Source organism: Plasmodium gonderi, assembly GCF_002157705.1.
Source record: "Plasmodium gonderi DNA, contig: Chr05, whole genome shotgun sequence".
Classification (NCBI taxonomy): domain Eukaryota; phylum Apicomplexa; class Aconoidasida; order Haemosporida; family Plasmodiidae; genus Plasmodium; species Plasmodium gonderi.
The window spans coordinates 717,827-737,041 of NW_021628930.1; the positions used below are offsets into that span (position 1 = coordinate 717,827).

A 19,215-nucleotide genomic window follows, 5' to 3' on the forward strand; every position below is an offset into this window, starting at 1 on the left:
AATAATTTATGTGTTAAAAAGATAGTGATTGTTTTTAGAATATTAATATTTATTGTTTTTTGCTTAGTCTTATATAAAATTCATTTAGCCTCATATAGGAGTTTGCAAAACAACAAAAAGTAACTTCAGAAAAGGCAAATGAATCACGTGTACTTGTAATTTTACATTTATTCTCTATGATAACAAACATTTTTCTGTTGTAGTTTGAAACTTTACTATTGTCCATGTAGAAAACAAAAAAAAAAAATTTCTGAAAGGTTTTTACATAGTGAAACGGACTTTAAAAATATTATATGAAATCTAAATTGAACCATAGAAATGAATATACGAGTATAAAAGATATGTATTCCTATCAGAGGAACTCAATTATGAAAGACAACCATATTGTTTGGTAAACTCTATATTTACATACTCAGAACTCAGTTGTCGCCGCAGTGATATAGATGTGTCACGAGAATACATTCATTTACTTATAAACATATGAATTCTTTAAAAAAAAGTAAAAATTTAGTTTTTTAAAAAAAGAAAGGAGTTATGAAAATAATATCATGCATAAGCGTGCAAAAGTAGCATGAATAAAGAATTACCTGTAAATATTGTGCTTTTAAATAACCACTTATAATTATGAAGTAACAGCTGTACATAGGGGCAATTGTTTTGCCGTTACAGTATTTATGCAATATTTGCTTAATGTTTTTTGGGCTAATTTTTTTTTTTTACTATTACTGTCTATTTTAACCCATGTAAAAAAAGTGAATGTATAAATAAAAAAGGCTATAGAGTTCATTTATCACATTCGCTAAAAATCCTTGAAATAAATTTGATTGAAGAGTTACTTTAAGCGTAACTGTAGATTATTGTTGCTTTATGCTTAAATTATAATATGAGTGTGCGCTTCTTTAGAACTAGCACAAATTTTTTACTCTAAGGAAGCAATACTAAATATTCTATAAAATCCCTTTTATGCTCAAAATTCTATTTTCATAATTTACATTAATTTTTGTTATGTTATATCATCCTATGAATAACTATTGCAGTCTTGAGATTTTTATATGGTGACCCCTGTTACATGATCTTAGCAAGTAGCGTTTTTATAAATTTGAGGTATTGATAAATATGCATAGGCAGAAAAACATATAGCATGTGTTTATGTGGACAATTTTTCGTTTCTTGAAGGACATTGTTATAAGCCCCATAAAAAAACAAGGGTTGGAAATATTATAGCTCTTTTATTAAGCATATTCTTGTTATTCATTAAAAATGAAAAACTTTTAGGCTTCACAGCACATGGAAGTATTTATGGGTAACTTTTACCAAAGTTTAATCTATAATAATTATGAAAATATAATATACAATTCATTTTAAATTCAACAAAGAGAAGTATAAATTACACAATAGTAATTTTCGTTTCACCCTTAAAATTTAAAAATGTATTTATGTGATTTCATGATTAAAAATGTTGTGTTCTTTAATTTTCCATATTATTTATGGATGGAAATCATTAATACTTGTGTGCAAGATTGAACGTGAATAATGGCTTCATCTATATTTTTCTACTTTGTCTTTTAATAATGCTTATATTTTATTTAATAGATGAGTGCTGTTGTTAACGTGCTATAACGCCGCCTAAAAATATGCCTTTTCATTTAACTTACAATTAATGAAATTTTACATATCACACTTTTAAATTTATTTAAAGTATGAATGAAAAGAAGTAAAGGGAAAAAGGAAATTTATAAGTGGTACCAGTAACCTTAAATAACGATATCTTGCATTCTAAGTGACAGAACATATGTTTAAGACTTTTTAAATTGAAATAAATATATAGTAGACAAATTATATCACACGAGTTTTTCTGCGCAATTAGATTTTAAAAACTTTAGACCCGAATAAAAAATTTACGCATATAAGTGAAAAATGAAAAAACGAATGATAAAACTAATCAATAACATAATTTTAATCCTATTTTGAAGTTGCGGAATGAAATTTTTCATTTGTCAAAGACACCGTATATTTTTAAGATGTTTGTTTAATATTACCAAAATTAGTATACACATTTCCAGTCTTTTTAAAAAGTTTATGCTGGTATGAAGTAAAAAACATAAATTATAATTTTATTTTCATTGCTACTTTGAGAAATTTGCATTATGAAAAAATAAAGATGAATTTGAATTACGTTATCTTTATTACTTATATATGTAAATATTTATTGAAAAAAAGAAAAAAACATGCATGTAAAAATATGGTAAAAATATATTTTCAACATATATTTCAATTCTATGAGGTTGGATTTATCTTAATAAGTGTAACTTTTTAAAAAAATAATGTTAAAAAAAACATATTGCATGTTATCTATTTTCACCTGTTGAATACATATTTTTGCAGTTCTTATAGTTTAACCACACTTCTGAAAGGCAGAAAAATAAATACTTATTCTCAAAAGTATTCAGCAGGTTTACAAATTTTATAAAGTATAATTTTTTTTATTATTCATTTACCTCTAGGAATATATTTCAATATATTTGGCCCCCAAAGTAATTATATACCAATTAAAAATATGTGTAAAAGGGCCCATTTCCCCGCTTTGACCCGTGACATCACTCTTTTAACACCCTAAATTATTAAACAAAAGCATTCCGTCTATGTTTATATGAAATGGAATATCACAAACATGTTCATATACGAAACAAATATATATGTTCTGAAATTGCATTTCCGTTTACTTGTATATAAAATCATTAAATGAGATGTCTTTGTTTTTATTTGCATTGAATTCTACATTTAAAAAGGCGTCTACCTCATCTTCCGTCAGTTTCACACCAGTGCCTGCATTGAAATGAATTTTTTTTTTTTCATTTTTCTTTAATTAAAATATAATGCATAAAATGCTTATAAGCAATGAAATGTAGCAATATGTATTTATATATATATAGGTACATAAATAGAATTCTTTAGCTCCTACCCAATGTCAATAATAAGCTTTTGAGCTTTGCAGTGGTAATCGTTTTGGCACTTTCTCTCGTGTGAGCTTGTAGTGACGTTAATAGTAGTTTTCCAATGTTTTCATCATAGTAAAATTCTTGCATAATAGCATAAAAGTTGTTTAAATTTACATTACCATTTATCCTGCATTCTATATTTTGTAAGAAATTACATATTAATACAATGTTAAAAACGTCATAATATAAAAGGACTATTATAAGGTATTTACAAATTAAGAAGTTTACATAAAAAAAGAGAAAAATTGACATAATAAAAATGAATGAAAATTTGATTTCACCATCTAATAAAGCAGCGGTTTCATCTTTGTTCAGATATATGCCAATAGATTTTAATAAATGTATTAGATGTTTCCCATCTAACCCATTTTTGCCCTTATCAAATTCTTTAAATATTGACTTTATTTCCGATCTCTTAAAGGTAAGGTTAAGAACGTACGTAAAAATTGTGTGGAAGTAGCATGGTAGATTAGGAGATAGTCGTTATTAAGATAACAAAATGTATTTGTGCGTTCATGCGTATATATATGCACACATATATATGTACATTTTTTAAAGTTACCCTTTCTTTAGACAAAATGTACTTATTCATTTGTGGCAGTTAAAGGTAAAAATTTAAACTTTAATAAAAAATGTTTATACAACATAGCTATATTTCTTAAAAAGTAGCGTAAAAATAAGCGATATTATCGTAAAAAATAAATACCCTTTTAAAGAAAAAAATGAATAGACAATGCAACTTCTTAAATAGAGATTTTGTACTTTTTAGCAATGGATGATACTAAAAATGCTTTGAAAAGCTGCTTTTCCTTTTCTGAATTTTCTTGAAATGAACGTATTTGGGAGAAAATTGTAATAATTGTGTATGGTGACAACTTTAAAGGGAACAATGTTAAAATGGTAAAAAAAAAATCTTTTAAGTTTTGGTTTTGTGTATATACAATTTTGCATACATATGTAATCGAACACGTAATAGCATAGCTATTTGTGTGTTTATGGTGTGGATAATTCCATTTAGGAAATGTGATCATAATTTGATATACCTGCTTTTGTGAACTGCGTATGTATGCATATAAATTCAAGGGACTTTGATAGATTATTATCTTTTGCAAATATGAAATTTAGTATGCACATGCTTCGGTATGTAATTAAATGGTGTGCGTACCATGTGTATATGCACATGACGTATGCTGCAAGGAGGCAAAAATATATTTACTTGTAGCATAAATTTACGTTTTCAAGAGAGTTAAATTGTGTACGTGCACATTTTACTCACTTTGACATTTAATTCAGTGTATTTTTATGAATGTTCGGAAGGGGTACAACTCGAAAAAGTGTTAATTTTTTTAATTAATTTTTAAATGTGAATACTTTTGTGTTATTATTTAAACGTGAAAAAAAAAAATATATATATATATTTAAATTAACTTTTTAGATATGTTAACAGAGGCGTTTCGCATGCAGAGATAACTTTGAGGAAAATTAGTTCGTTAACGTTACACATTATGAATTTTAAGCATAAGAAAAAAATTATTCTATTGCTTGTATATATTATCCACTAGTTAAATAATGATTTGATAATCATACACAAAACTTTTTGAAAGATAAACATATTTGTGTTTACGCTTTTAGTTTATATTGTTTTTGCGTAAATGCAAAATTTCTGATTTGTCTGTGGTTCATAAAATAGCATGTATGAATTTAAAATGTGAAAAATGGGGAGAACAAATGACTTTCTTAAAAATTTTAAATACGTTTTTTTGTTTTTTTGAAAACGCTAAATTTTGTAGCTTTACCATTGAAAAAATTGTAAATTAAAATTATTCTCAATTTTTGTTTTTTGATATAAAATATATGTAAAATAATTTATCTTTTCAACAGGATAAACTTGGATTTACGAACATCCTGTCTTCATTTCACTTTTCCAGTTTTATTAGAAACGTTTCCATTCATAATTAGAACATATCAACAACTTCGGTTAGCATATGGTGTTGCTTAACATGCATTTTTTCTTATTCTGCTTCTTAAAATATTGTGTCTATGTGTGTTAAATGTATAAAAGTAATGTTTTAAGATGTGAGTTGCTTTAAGCTTTCACATCGTTGTATTGTTTATTTTTAAGAGATCGAATTTTCTACAACTAAAACTGTATTTATGGATTAAAATGAAGTTACACATGGTGTTGTCTCACTGTGTTAAATTGTTTGTAAATAAACTGGATGAAATTTTATTTTCTGTTTAAATAAAAGACTCTCCTTTGCCGTCTTTATTCTGTAAGCATTTATAAATTTGTATTTCCTTTAAAATTTATATTAAAGGTGTGACAAAAAAAATAAAGGAGATTTTGTGCCCCATTTATAGTACAAAAATTTGCATTTCAAATATGGTAATTTTTTGTAGAACAAAAGTGTAATTAATAATTTTCCTGTTCACACGCGTATACAAAAAAACATAATGTTATGTTCTTAAAGGCAATATACTATTTCGTAGAAACAAATAACGATAATATGTTCAGAGAAATCATTTTATTTGTCATTTACACAAGATAGTTGGAAGTTAAATTGAAAATTTCACTTAAAAAAAAGTAATTCTCTATTTTTAATTTTTACGTGCTAGGCTATATAATTATAAGTTTACTTTTGATAATATAATATTCCTCGTTATTTACCAGAAGTGCCTGTACGTTTTTACATTCATGTCTAGAAATGTGTGCTCTTATCCATCATTTAAAATGAGACTATTTCATGAAAGTGTGCTCGTTATTCCCTTCTACTCTTACGAAAAGCTTTCACACAATGTGTCAACTGTACTAAAAGTGTTAATTATGTTCTTTTCATTTTGTATGCTTTGTATGTCTTTTTTTTTTTTTTTTTTACACAATTTTATTTGCCCCTTCTCCTATTTCTCTTCATTTTTTTGTTTCTCTTATCATGGAATATACCTAAATTAACAATGTATAAATTGTTATCCATGATACCTTAGATAAAAAAAGAAAAAAAATGTAACCAACATAGTATGTCGTTTATCTACCATTTCATACGAGGGATGTCTTTATTTGACCCGTGAAAAAAAGAACATTTCAGTTTTGCCACATTTCTGTAATACTCATACACATATATTTTCATGGCATATGCAAAAGTTTATATATACATATGTACAAATTTGCGTCTTTTTTTTAAGTACCAGAAATGCAGAAAGCCCAATAAATACATTGCTCGTTGCGATGTTATAGTTGTCCATAAAATGATTTTCATCTATTTTTTTGTTGTACAATACGAAGGATAAAAGAAACTGCAGAATGAAAAAAAAGAGAAACCCCAAAATTCCTTTAATGCGTAAAATTCCAGATATTATACCTCCTACAATACCTACGTTGTTAAAAATATGGCCGAACAGGTATATGATTAAGGTGTATATGTATATAAAAACATTTACACTTGAGATTATGTGTTTCCACTTTGTATTTCTATGCATGTTGCAAATTCTTCATTTACCTATCACTTGCTTGCAATAAAAAAAAGCATCATCCATTTCATTCTGTGGAAGAAAATACAAAATTGGAGTTTATGTGAAAAAGGTTTTCTTTGTCAAATGTGTGTGCACAGGAGTATTGGCTAAAAAATGAAATGTGCTTATTGTAAGTTTTGTGGTGTATATATGTACATGCATATATTTGTATAGTGCATAAATAAATGTGCTCAATAAGCTTGCATAATGTGAAAATGTCTTATGCTCATTTTTGTCAACCTTTGTTAATTTCTCATGTAGCAACTTCCTAAATAACCCGCTTCCATTAATTTCTCTTGTTTTTTTCATTCTTAAATAAGTGTAATCTTAAATAAGTGTAATCTTTAAAATGTATATCTTCAATGGTGTTTTATTCAGTTCCTTGAGAAGTTTCTTATTATTTAAAAAAAAAAAAAAAAAAAAAAAATGCGTATGATTTAATGCCCGTCATCTATTATAATTTCGTAACAACAGGAATATGGTTTAAAAGATATAACTCATATTGACAAGGAATAATAGGGGAAAAGAAGCAACAAAAGTAAAAAAAATAAAAAAAAAGAAAGAAATATGGAGAAGGGATGATAACAAGGTGGTAATAATATTACATGGTACATATTTTATTTGGTACACTAGTTCTCCTACGTATAACAAGAAAAACAACGTAAAAGAAAAAATACCTGAAACAATTTATTTTATTTTTTTTTTTGAAAGTAGTAAAAATCTTTGTTAATGTTATTATCAAATAAACAAAGTTACTTTGTTTTAAGGATTCTTAAACATAAGGCCTTCATGTTACCATTGTTGTAAAATTTATAAACAAGAAACACAAAGTTATAAGTGTTATTATAACTGTGCCGTAAAGGGGAAAATTTTCCCCGAGTTCTTATTTCTGTGCAAAGAAAAATGTAATTCTAATGAGAAGTGTAGTTCTGCACCTTGCTAATAATAACGAAGAAAAATAAAAAATTTTGTGTTTGTATACTAGAATTAGAGAAAGAATTTTAAGTCGTTTTTGAAAGATTTTCAATACATCATAACTTTTAAATATGATATCAACATAATTATGTTTTTTAAAAAAATGGAAATGAAAAAGGAAACCCTGAAGGCTGCAAGTAAAAAGAACTGTTTTGTTCATTGTCCTACCTATCTAACAACTAGCACCTGGACAACACACTTAAAAGAAAAAAAAAAAAAATTATATAAAGGGGAAAAGTGCTTTTATTTAAAATCTCCAAATTTCCATAAAATGGGAAAATGCTTAATCTTCGTTGTTAACTGCTAACAGGAGAAATATGCTTTACAATATTTTTTACACACAAAAGTTCCTCATTTGTAGTGGGAAAATGAATTTTTTTTTTTTTTTTTTTTTTTTTTTTTTTTTTTTTTTTATACCCCTTTGACAAGTGCTTTGCAGTAAATTTACATACAAAATTAAAGCATGAAAGGAAGTTATCTATTCCTTATTTTCCACATTTTCAAAAAGAAAGGAAATGCGTGTTACATTAAGATTTAGGTATTTGTACATATGTGTAAGCACAATGTTACTATCATGCTCTTTGTACACAAAAAGGAAACATCCTTTTTAGTAATTTGTAGAATTAAGGACATTTTACATTACATTTGTCTATTCCTTCACATTTGTTTCGTTATCATACTAGTTCTATTCTTTAAAATGTTATAAAAGAAAAAAAAAAAAAAAATGGGGGAATTTTTATGACCAACCATAACTTTTAAAAACTGGAAATAATTCTTCAATACATGCGTTTTTGCGTAAGTTTAATGCGTTTATTTTATAATCCCCCATAAGTTCCACATATTCATGGATTTATACCTTTTTTGGTTACATTTGTTACATTTCGTTTTTTATGTGAAAAGAAAAAAATATAAAAACAAGCCAATAATGATTCACCATTTTCACGAAATAACCTAAAGTATCGAATTTACATTAAGAATTAACGAATAAACGCATGTACAACAAACTTGCAACCATGGATAATAAAAAAATAAATTATGGAAAGAGTTATCCAACACAAAAATCTCCGTACATGGGTATATAAAATATTTTACAACATTCATGCACGCACATTTTTCATACTATTCCAATAAACTCATCTTTTCTTTTTTGTTTTTTTTCGTTACAAAAAAAAAATAATAATTATTATTATTATAAGCCGCTACCCTCCCGGTGTTTACAAAGATTCACGAACTTTACATATTTTGTAATGTCTAATGAACACTTGTTCCATTATCATAGTCTCTTTTGGATGATTAATGTGCATCCTTTCCTTTTTCCTAAAAAAAAAAAAAAAAAAAATTTTTTTTTACAATTTTTCAGGATTTACTGATGAATCTGCTATTAGAGAAAACCCCTGGGTCCACGAGTCCATAAAACAAAAACAGCTAAGTAAAGGGAAAAATTCTTATTCGTATATGTTAACCAGATTTTAATCGCTATCTACGTGATGTTCACAACATTTTTTTGCATAAAATGTATATACACGTGAAAACACGCTTGAGCAGAAGCATTAACACACCTATATGTGCATGTTTATGTAAACACCCAAACATGTCCATATTATATTTACATGAGTGATGAAAATAAAAAAATTCAACCAATCTATATAGAACTCCTAAAAAAAAAATTTACTTCATTTTTTCTGAGTTGCTCCCCACCTCCCCCCTTCTACAGAAATTGCCGAACTAATGCTTAACAAGAAAACAGACAATGAGTTAAAAAAAAATGTTAACTTCTCTACAACAGAAAAGGAAGAAGAGTCCAAAATAAAGGAAGATTTGGATAAAAAAAATCTAACCAGCATATCCAATGCATCGATAGCCGAAGTCCTGAACAAAAAATTATTTGGGAATAATCAGTCCTGGAAAAATAAGAATGTTTCTTATAGCCATAAAAACATAGATGAAGAAAAAGTGTCTATATTAAGTAAATATAAAGATTCATATGGGAATAAAGAAAATTCGAACACAGTTAATAAACTAAATGAAAGCAATAAAACCGATCTTAATAATTTTCTACTAACGAAAAGTACTGCATATTCCTCAAAAGATAAATTTTTTATTCAAAAAAGGCTCAGTGACATAACCAAGAAAGGGAATTCTACAGACAGAATAACCACCTTAAACTCTCAAAAATCAAATGAAAAAGAATATGTCAGCAAGAGGGGGAAGAGCTCATTAATGAAAGGGCTAAGCAGGAGTCCCACAAACGCGGATGCTCTTGATGAAAGTTGTCAAAATTTTGGCGATGAAAGTGATTTTGATCTTCCTGAAGATAGTAACAACTGCCAAGTTGGAGACATCGAAAACGTTATTCATAACTCCTACCTTGCAACTAACAGGGGAAACACGTTCAAAAGGGGTGAATTAAAGAACAGCAAAAATGGACCTCTTACTAATAAGAACTCCCATTCTTACGAATTTTTTAAAAGCCCTCATAACTCTAAATCATTACCGTGTGACAAGAAAAAAAGGAAAGACAAAAATAGAAAAGTCAATTTTTTTTTTAATTTTTTAAACTTTAAAAAAAAGTGTAATAAAAGAAAAAATGACAAAAAAAAAAAATGTATTGCCAAGGAAGAGGAAGAAAAGAATTACCCTAGTTCAGACAAAGAGAATTCTTCAAGTTTTAATACAAATAAAAAAAACATAAGATCTTTTTTTTGTGTTAAATGAAACATTTTTCGGTCATACTTAGGAGATTTAAAATATAATGTGAGAATAAATTTGTACATTAAATTCGTGGTTAAGTTGGTGTTTTATTTTTGTCTTTTCCGTGGGTTTTCAGCGTACATTTTGATGCAGACACCCGATCACGTTTTTATTTTTTGTTCCTCCTTTTACTTCCATTTTGTTAATAAGAAACTTTTAACACCATTTTGGTGTCATTTTTTTTTTTTTTTTTTTTTTTCATTTAAATGAAATATTAAGATACTTTGCAAAGTACAATGCATCACCAACAATCTGTATTAATGAAGTATCAGTTTTTTGAAAAAAAAAAAAAAAAAAAGATCATCATCACAATGGATACTAACGCAAAATTAGGGAAGCATCAAAAATACATTACAATTATCACTAAAGATGTACAAAAAAGTAGAATTATGCAAACATCAAAATACCATTACAATATTACACAAGTTAGTTGTTAAATTCTGGTGGGTGTGAATTTTTCATTGAATTCGGATAATAGCCATAGTTGGAATAAAAATCAGGAACATTTTGAAATCTTTGATTAAATAAAAAGGGCATTCCACATGCATTATACATAAAATTAGCCCAATGCACCATCGTTTCTTTGTTGCATGGAAAAGGGTCCATGAATGGAGGGGGATGACTAAACTTGGGGTGGCTGTGCATGGGTAAAGAAAATAGGAGCACACGAAAGTGTTCCATGTGTTATACACATAAATGTACATGAAGAAATACAGATAATTTTCTCCTGTACATATTATCATCTTGTGAATGAGAAAAGTGAATTATGAATTTTATTCCTTGCCTTTTGCTGTTTTGTCGTTTCATAGCCATTTTAGGCTTTTTAGGCTCTGCTTTTCTAACTTCGACCATCTTGTCCTAAAAAAAAAGGGAAACAAGAAAAGTGCTTGTTAGGGTAGCGTTTTGGCAGAAAAGATGAAAAGTGGATAAGGGACCACTTAACAAAAGGACACATGTACATGTATTTTTGTCTCTTCAATATATTTTATTTTGATTTTCTCTCGTACGTATATTTTGTGCCTTCTGTGCTTCAAAACTTTGGCCACGGAAGATTCATTTGCGAAAACCACAAATCCAAAACATCTGGATCTACCAGAAGAATCCAGTACAATTTGAACTACATCAATTTCCCCAAAGGCAGAAAAGTAGCTGAGCAAAGATGAAAAAAAAAAAAAAAAAAAATATAATAAAATAAAAAAAGAAAGGATAATGTGGAATATATATATATATATATATTGCTTTTATTCGCATAATTTGCTATTGAATTCACCAACACATGTGTAGTTGTACGAATGCACACAATAAACATTACACGTAACAAGATAAATCTTCAGAAAAATTACTCATTCTCTTCTTATTATCATAGTTCATACCTCTCTAGTGTATCTTTAGTCCAATAATAGTGCAGTCCACCTACGAATATTTTTCTCTGGATATCTGAGGGAGTTGTATTATGCTCCTCACGAACATCAACTCTTTTTCCATTAAGTTCATGAGAATCCTAAAAAAAAAAAAGAAAGTTAAAAGTGGAAAAAAAAAAAAAAATATTTACATACATGTATAAATACATAAATCTGTGAAAAAAGAAGTATCAGCTATGCTTTGTAATTTGCGTCTATATATTTCATAAACTGGTCTATATTCTTATATACTATTAGGATTTTATCTTTATTTATTTGAGATGACATTGTAACGAACGCAAATCCTCTGTTTCTTTTCGTTTCATGATCTTGTGCTATAACAACATTTTGTACAGATCCATATTTTTCGAAGTATTCTGTTATGTACTTTGAAGGGGAAGAAAAGAGAAAAATATATACATACATAAGTGTTAATATATATACAGCGGTAAAAAAAAAAAAAAAAAAAAAAAAAAAAGAGAAAAGAGATAAGCAACTGATAGAAATATACATAGACAATCAAATAAAGGTGAATTTTATCTAAACAAAAGGAGAGTGGAAATAAAAAAGACAGAATAAAACTTGTCAAAATAATGAGTTCATTACTTTATTTGTTATATTTTGTGGGATACCACCGATAAAAAATTTAAAGGGTTCATTTACATTTTTTGAACTATTCGCATATTCGTTAATTCCTGTGGAGGCTGTGTTAATGTGTGGGAAGGATGAATAAATTTGTATAAGTTTATGTGCAGATATGGTGGGGTGTAGTATATATAAGCAGGTTCATAAACACAAACACATTCACTGCCACTGCTACTTCCTGATATTGATTATAAAGAAGATAATTCTTGTTATCCCTACCTGTGCTTAGTGTATCACCATTTCTGGACTTAGGTGTTAGGCTACTCTTTTCAGATTTTGCAGAACACTTGGAAACACTATTTTCGTGGCAGCAGCATACTTTTTTTTTTTCTAAAAAGATTCGAATTTTTTTTTTTTTTTTGATGAAAAAGTGAATATTGATTTAAGGGGGGGAGAGATAGCAAAATAAATTTTATGTGGATACATGAAAAAGGAAAAACAAGTAAATGTATTCACAAAACTGATGAATTATCAAAACACTACAACTGTAATAATTTTTAAGAGAAAATGATGTGTCTAATATTGCTGTATGTAGGGCCATGACGAATATATATATTTTATAAGCACATATATATATGCATGCGTAAACTCCAACATGGATTCATACAAAGCTGTATAAGAAATTCATTAGAGCTCCTAACCTGGACTATAAGATTCACAAGAGGAGCTTCTATCCCTTTTTTCTCTGAGCTCACAATTATAACTCATCTCATTGTTTTTGGAAATGCTGTCTATCTTCTTTTTATCAATTTCGTCATTTTTGAATTGCCTCGCTTTTAAGGAAGTATCAGCATCACTTGATTCACTAGCAATATCATTTAATGTCATTTTTCTAATTTTTTTAACCTTTTTAATTTTCTTTTATTTATTAAAGATGATTTGTAATATTTGCATATATATGTATACGTATATAATTTTTTATTTGCAAAATTTATTTTCTATAAGTGTTCTTATACAATACTAATCCTCAGATATATATGTAGAATGTGATCAATTTTGTGAGTGTGTTATGGGAAAATAAAATATGCACACAGAAATTGTTTCTATTACTAATTTTTTTTTTTTTTTTAAATTATTTTTTATTTCCATTCAGCACCTTTCGCTTAACGTCTATCGATTAGCCTCTGTCGATTAGCATCTATCGATTAGCATTTATCGATTAGTATCTATCGCTTAGAATGTTTTCTCCTTTATTTTCCTTTTTCATTGAATTATTCAAGACGGAAATTTTAACACACTTTCTACATTCCGATGAGCATAAAAAAGAAAAAAAAAAGAAGCATATACTAATACATTCGTCAATGCAAAATAGACATGGCGGGTCAATATTTGCTCTTATTTTTACGGTAGGAGAAAAAAAAAAAAAAAAAATACTACATGATTTTATGCCATTACCTATAACTTAGGTATAAAACTATTACTTTTAAATCATTTCTTTCTATTTTATTAGTAATTTGAGAAAAAACACCTTTAATTTAAATTCTAAAAAATGTGTACAAAAACATAGGGGGGGGTAAAATTATAGAGTAGCGATTTCTCTATTTTTTTAATATGTTTATAACCTATCATGTAAAAAAATTTGGAAGTCGGGCTGAAAAGAGCATGTATGCAAGCTATGGGAAAGCCGTTTCAGTATATACATGTATATATATGCATATGTGTACGTGTGTGTATAAGTACATGTGTATATATACGTAAAAACATACATACACATATATGCGTGTATATCCATAGAAAAGTAACCATGCATATATACCCCATGGGAGTGAAAATTCGTGTATATTTTGGAATGCGGAAAAATTACATCAACATGAAGACTTTTTGGACTAAAAAATTATAATGCCTTGAGAACAAAAAAAAAAGATGGGGGAAAAAAATTAAATAAATTATAATACAGTGCGGGTGCAATTTTTTATTTATAAAAAAAAAAAAAAAAAAAAGAGAATAGGAGAATTCTCCATAAGACCTTTTTTATTTCATAGTGTATCTCTTTTTTCTTTCTTTCCTTTTTATTTTATTATTATTTTATTTTATTTATTTTTTTTTTTGTTGTTGTGTGTGTGCATTGTATGAAAGCAAAATTACATTTATTAAAATGAAAAAAGTAGTTAAAATCGAATTCGTTCATTTGAATCATGTGAATTTATTTATTATTATTATTTTTTTTAGAATGCTTCACTTGATGATAGGATTTGTTTTAGATCGTTTCATCTAATTATTTCTAATCATTTCACCTCGACATAGCAACATGCTGATAACGAGCTTGCAAAAATATAGCAGAGGTCATCATTGCGCAAGCACTACTTCATGCTCATAATTTTTCTAAATGATTCCAAGTTATTTTGCCAACTTTCCCTCTCTTCACGCGTCTTGAAAATAAACAAATAGGTACTTATATTAATACTACTTACGGCTATTTCTAGCGATTTGAGATTGTCTACTTTGGTTCTTATTGAAGTTATTTTATTTAAAGAAAATGAGCCAATAGGTTTTTTTTTTTCGTTTCCTTCAGATTTTCCTTTATACCACTCCAGCATCTTCCCGTCTTTCGAACAAGTAACTTTAACAGTTTCATGGAAAATAGCTGTTTTTATTTTTACAACTTTTGTTAATGTTTTTCTATATTGTTTTATTTTTTCATCCCTTATATCTCTAGCTGAAATATTCTCACCTGAATCATCGGTTGATTGTTTTTCTTCCTCTTCCTCTTCTTCTTCTTCCTCTTCTGTTTCAACGTTTATTTTTCTTGCTGTGGGTGAGTAAGTTGGTCTCCTTCTTGCATTTCTCACAGCTTTCGGGTTCATATGATTTGTGCTGTTATAGTTCGTGGTATTGTTTCCATTATTGATGTTGTTGCAGTTGTTGCTGTTGTTGCTGTAGTTCCTGTTAGCGTTATGATTGGAACTACCTCCCGGATACCCCTGGTTTGATGTGTAACCCTTTTTGGAACCCTCCTTGTGTGTCTCTTCGGCAGATTCGTAGTTAAAATTTTCAAGTAACGTTGCTAGTGATCCGTTATTCAGCTAGCGGAAAAAAAAAAAAAAAAAAAGAAAAAAAAAGGGAGAAATGACAATACAAATGATAACAATACTCCGAATAACGCAAAACAATTGAAGAAATGCACACAGACATATGTCCACCCAATGGTCACACTTTTTTTTTGGATGGTGGTATTTGCTTACTTTCTGTGGATTGTAATTTAAAAGTGGCCCGTCAGGTGTTCTCTTCCCCCACCGTTCGTAGCAGCTGTACTGAACGGTATTTCCCATATTATTTTGAGTAAAATCGAAAATTCTGTTGGTGTCCTTTGTTTTGTTTTTGTTTATTTTTGCTTATTTTTGTTTATTTTGTTTTCCCCTATTTTCCTCTGCGTCGCTTTGTTTTACTTGTGTTTTTTTGTTTCAAGTTCAATATTTTCATGCCCAAGGATGGTGGACAATTAGGAAAATAATTTAAATCAATATAATGAGCGTGTAAACTATATACAAAGTGTAGCGGATGTACTCATGTACAAAATTAATCCCTGAAACATATGCAAAATTGCAAATCCATTTTATTTTTTTTTTTTTTCCCTATTTTTTTCTTCATCTTCAAGGTTGTAATTAAAATTGGTGTCCATATGTATAATTGGGTGTTTGCTTTTTTACGCAGTTTTTTTGTGCCCATAAAGAGGCAACAAAAAAAAGGGGAAAGGAAAAAAAAAAAAAAAAAAAAAAAAAAAAGTGAAGAAAATAAATAAACAAATAAACAAACTAACGGTGGAACAAAAATATTCAACAAAAGCAAAATTTAATTTCCATTTTTCAGATCACATGGAATGCTTAAAAAAAAAAAAAATAATAAAAATAATAAATAAAATAAAAGAAAATTTGCGAGGAAAAATTGATATGTACATACCCCCCACATTAGTATGCACTTTTTTTCCATTAGCCCAAGAAAGCATGAAATTACAAAATTTCAAATTGCCCTTTTCAAATGACGAATGGGGATTTATTCAAAAATTACAACGTACGGGAAAATATATAGATGAAAACCATATCCATGGAAATAAGAAGAGTTCAAGGCCTAATTAATTAGATCCATCAACGCGCTTCACTTGTGAAAATGTGTATTTTAGTTGAACAAAGCAACTCCAAGAGTATTTTGCAGTACAGATATATATATATATATATATGTATGTACACTTTTATTGCAGTTTCACAGTATAGCACATGAAGCAACAGGGTAAGGGTGGAGCGAAAAAAATGGGAGTTTTAAGAGGTGCTCCTTAAGACTGCATATATATAACGTCATGCTTACCGCAACATATAATAATACACATATACTTGTGTGTAAACGCACATGCATATGAGAAATATTCACCTGCGCATGAACCGACAGATGCATTTATAAATGTGTGATTATGGGAATGACTGAACAGAAAGGGGAAGAGAGAGAAGCCAATACTAAATTATTGCATTACAAATTGTTGATGAATAGGTAAAAAAAAAAAAAAAATAGTATAGTAGAGGGTAATGGAAGGAGAAAAAAAAAAAAAAAAAAAAAAAAAACGCAAAAAAGGGATAACAAATTAAAAAAAAAAAAAAATGAGTTTAGTATGTAAAGCCATCCTAGTAGTAACACTTTTTTATCGCTCAGTCTTCTGTCTTCTCAGAAAGAATAGAACCAATATAGATACCCTGCTTTATATTAAGGAAAATTTTCATCCATGTATTTTTAATTTCCCAAAAAGTAAACGTATGAAAAATGTAAAAGGAATAGGGATGAGAAAAAAATGGAATGCCTGTTTGTGCATGACGGATGATAGGGAAAATGACAAAATGAGCAAATGTAACCCTGTGGAAAGTGTAAAATTTTACGACTTTTCACGTATTTATGAACATTTCAAATTCAATAGAAATGATTCAGAGAGTGAGAAATCAGGACAACCGGGGGGAAATGGTGACGAAAGTTGTTACAACATGTGCACTGAAAAGGGTGTACTCACGAACCCGTCTAAGGAGGGTACTTCAGTTGAAGAGGACATGCCCACAAAATATTCCATTAAAATTGTAAATAACCTTGTCAACAATGCTGTAGATAACTCTGTTAATAACAAGACAGATACGCAACCAAGCAGTGATTCCATGAACAACCAAAATAACAACCTGTTAGTTAAAGATGACCCCAATAGAATCCAAAGAATGAAGTTCGAAAATACGCAGGAGTATAGCAACATATTTAGGGAGAAAGAAAAAAAAAAGCATGTGAAGACATATGTTGCAAATATTTTTCAGAAAATCCCGAAATTTAAGGATAACATTAAAGTAATTAAAGATGCTTTATTGTATCTAAAATTTATAGAAAAAGGGAATCTGTATTTAATTAAAAATGTGGACAGCAAAAGTGTGAACGCAGAACCGTACGTTGATTTTACAAAAGGAAAAGGATCAAAAAAAAAAGGCACGAAAAAAGACAAAATTAAACTAGAATTAACAAGTATATACAATAATATAAATAAAGAAAAACACACAAAAAAAAGAATATGCAAAGAATGTTGTATTAAGATAGATTTATACACAAAATTACTCTCCCGTCCACTGAACAATATATACAATTTGCATAAAAATTTAAAGAAATTTTTACACCCATTTCAGTATAGTTTATACGAAAATGCTATAACAAATTTTTATAAAGAGGGAGAAATATCCAACTCGTTAAGTGATGTCTTAAGCAACATTTTACAAGTCAGAAAGTTGATAACTCTTACAGGAAAAACGTATGCAGGGCAAATGAAATATTTAAAAACATGCAGAGAATTATTTAAAAAATTAAATGAAGCAATAGTAGATCTAAATATTATTTTACAATCTGGTAGAAAATGGCTAGACTTATACAATTCATATATTAAAAAAATTAGAAAAATTAAATATATAGATATAACAAAACCAGCAATATCTATTATTGGATGTACAAATGTAGGAAAAAGTAGCATCCTCAATTCAATTACGAATTCGAAATCGAAAATAGCTGATTATAATTTTACAACCAAAGAATTTAATCTAGGTCATTATTCTTTTACAAATGAAAATGATATATTTACAACACAAATTATGGATCTACCAGGATTAATTAATCGACCAGAACAAAAAAGAAATCTTATGGAAAAATTATCCTTATCATCATTAAAAAATATTCCATCAGCAGTTATTTACGTTTTTGATCCTTCAAAAAAGGACGACCATAAATTCTCTTCTATGAAGGCACAATTAGATATTCGCTACTACCTAAGGGGATTATTTCCTTTCAGACCTTGGATTGATGTTATAACAAAATCAGATTTAATTAGCTGGGATCAAATTAACATACCTAAAGATATTAAAGAAAACGCTCTTTTTATTTCAACAGAAGATACAAATTCTTTATTACCCCTACGGGAAAGAATAAATGAAGTGACATTTAAGTTAACCAACTTTTTAGCGAAACATACGATGGAATCATAGACCCTTATGTAGGCTTTTCATGAATAGACACATTTACAAAAAATAATCTTTTCCCCTATAACTTATTTGTTTATCCGTTTCGAAGGTGAAAACAGTGCAAAGGGGGGCCTCTCACATTTATAGGCACCAAGCACATGTATGTATACATCTATATGTACATATATACATGTGCATATGAAAATCCAGGAATATGTTATAATATATGACCCATTTCTAAAAATGAAAAAATATTAAGAGTGTTTGCAGGCACAAAGGATGTGCGTAATTTTGCCAGAAGGAGACTCCCTTTCTTTTTTCTTTTTTCTTTTTTTTTTTTTTTTTTTATATTCATCCATTCAGGAACAATTCTTAATTCCTTTTAAATTTACTTGATGCTTTCATTTTTAACGCTCTTCAATAATGCCTAAAACGCAAGTTTGATATATTATTCTTTTGTCTTCACATTTGCTTGAATAC

At 28.2% G+C, this 19,215-nt stretch overlaps 6 protein-coding genes across 6 annotated transcripts; 2 read left to right on the forward strand and 4 right to left on the reverse strand.

Annotated features, from left to right (window-relative positions):
• Positions 1-2,597: 2,597 nt before the first annotated feature.
• PGO_051710 (calmodulin-like protein) lies at positions 2,598-3,591 on the reverse strand (the record flags this gene model as incomplete). Its single annotated transcript, XM_028686549.1, has 5 exons — positions 2,598-2,613; positions 2,724-2,826; positions 2,963-3,133; positions 3,281-3,413; positions 3,562-3,591. The coding sequence occupies 5 exons, from the start codon at positions 3,589-3,591 to the stop codon at positions 2,598-2,600; spliced, it is 453 nt and encodes a 150-aa protein (XP_028542350.1).
• Positions 3,592-5,940: 2,349 nt separating this feature from the next.
• Positions 5,941-6,815, reverse strand: PGO_051720 (Rab5-interacting protein; the record flags this gene model as incomplete). Its single annotated transcript, XM_028686550.1, has 4 exons — positions 5,941-5,976; positions 6,183-6,367; positions 6,494-6,536; positions 6,747-6,815. 4 exons carry the CDS (start codon positions 6,813-6,815, stop codon positions 5,941-5,943), a joined length of 333 nt encoding a protein of 110 aa, XP_028542351.1.
• A 1,658-nt stretch (positions 6,816-8,473) lies between these two features.
• PGO_051730 (hypothetical protein, conserved) lies at positions 8,474-10,196 on the forward strand (the record flags this gene model as incomplete). The annotated part of the gene is made up of 3 exons (XM_028686551.1): positions 8,474-8,555; positions 8,842-8,910; positions 9,196-10,196. 3 exons carry the CDS (start codon positions 8,474-8,476, stop codon positions 10,194-10,196), a joined length of 1,152 nt encoding a protein of 383 aa, XP_028542352.1.
• Positions 10,197-10,658: 462 nt separating this feature from the next.
• PGO_051740 (RNA-binding protein) lies at positions 10,659-13,105 on the reverse strand (the record flags this gene model as incomplete). The annotated part of the gene is made up of 8 exons (XM_028686552.1): positions 10,659-10,869; positions 11,017-11,090; positions 11,240-11,381; positions 11,606-11,733; positions 11,885-12,019; positions 12,239-12,336; positions 12,497-12,607; positions 12,919-13,105. 8 exons carry the CDS (start codon positions 13,103-13,105, stop codon positions 10,659-10,661), a joined length of 1,086 nt encoding a protein of 361 aa, XP_028542353.1.
• A 1,472-nt stretch (positions 13,106-14,577) lies between these two features.
• Positions 14,578-15,546, reverse strand: PGO_051750 (hypothetical protein, conserved; the record flags this gene model as incomplete). Its single annotated transcript, XM_028686553.1, has 2 exons — positions 14,578-15,300; positions 15,460-15,546. 2 exons carry the CDS (start codon positions 15,544-15,546, stop codon positions 14,578-14,580), a joined length of 810 nt encoding a protein of 269 aa, XP_028542354.1.
• A 1,317-nt stretch (positions 15,547-16,863) lies between these two features.
• On the forward strand, positions 16,864-18,759 carry PGO_051760 (GTP-binding protein; the record flags this gene model as incomplete). Its single annotated transcript, XM_028686554.1, has 1 exon — positions 16,864-18,759. The coding sequence occupies one exon, from the start codon at positions 16,864-16,866 to the stop codon at positions 18,757-18,759; it is 1,896 nt and encodes a 631-aa protein (XP_028542355.1).
• Between the last annotated feature and the right edge of the window lie 456 nt (positions 18,760-19,215).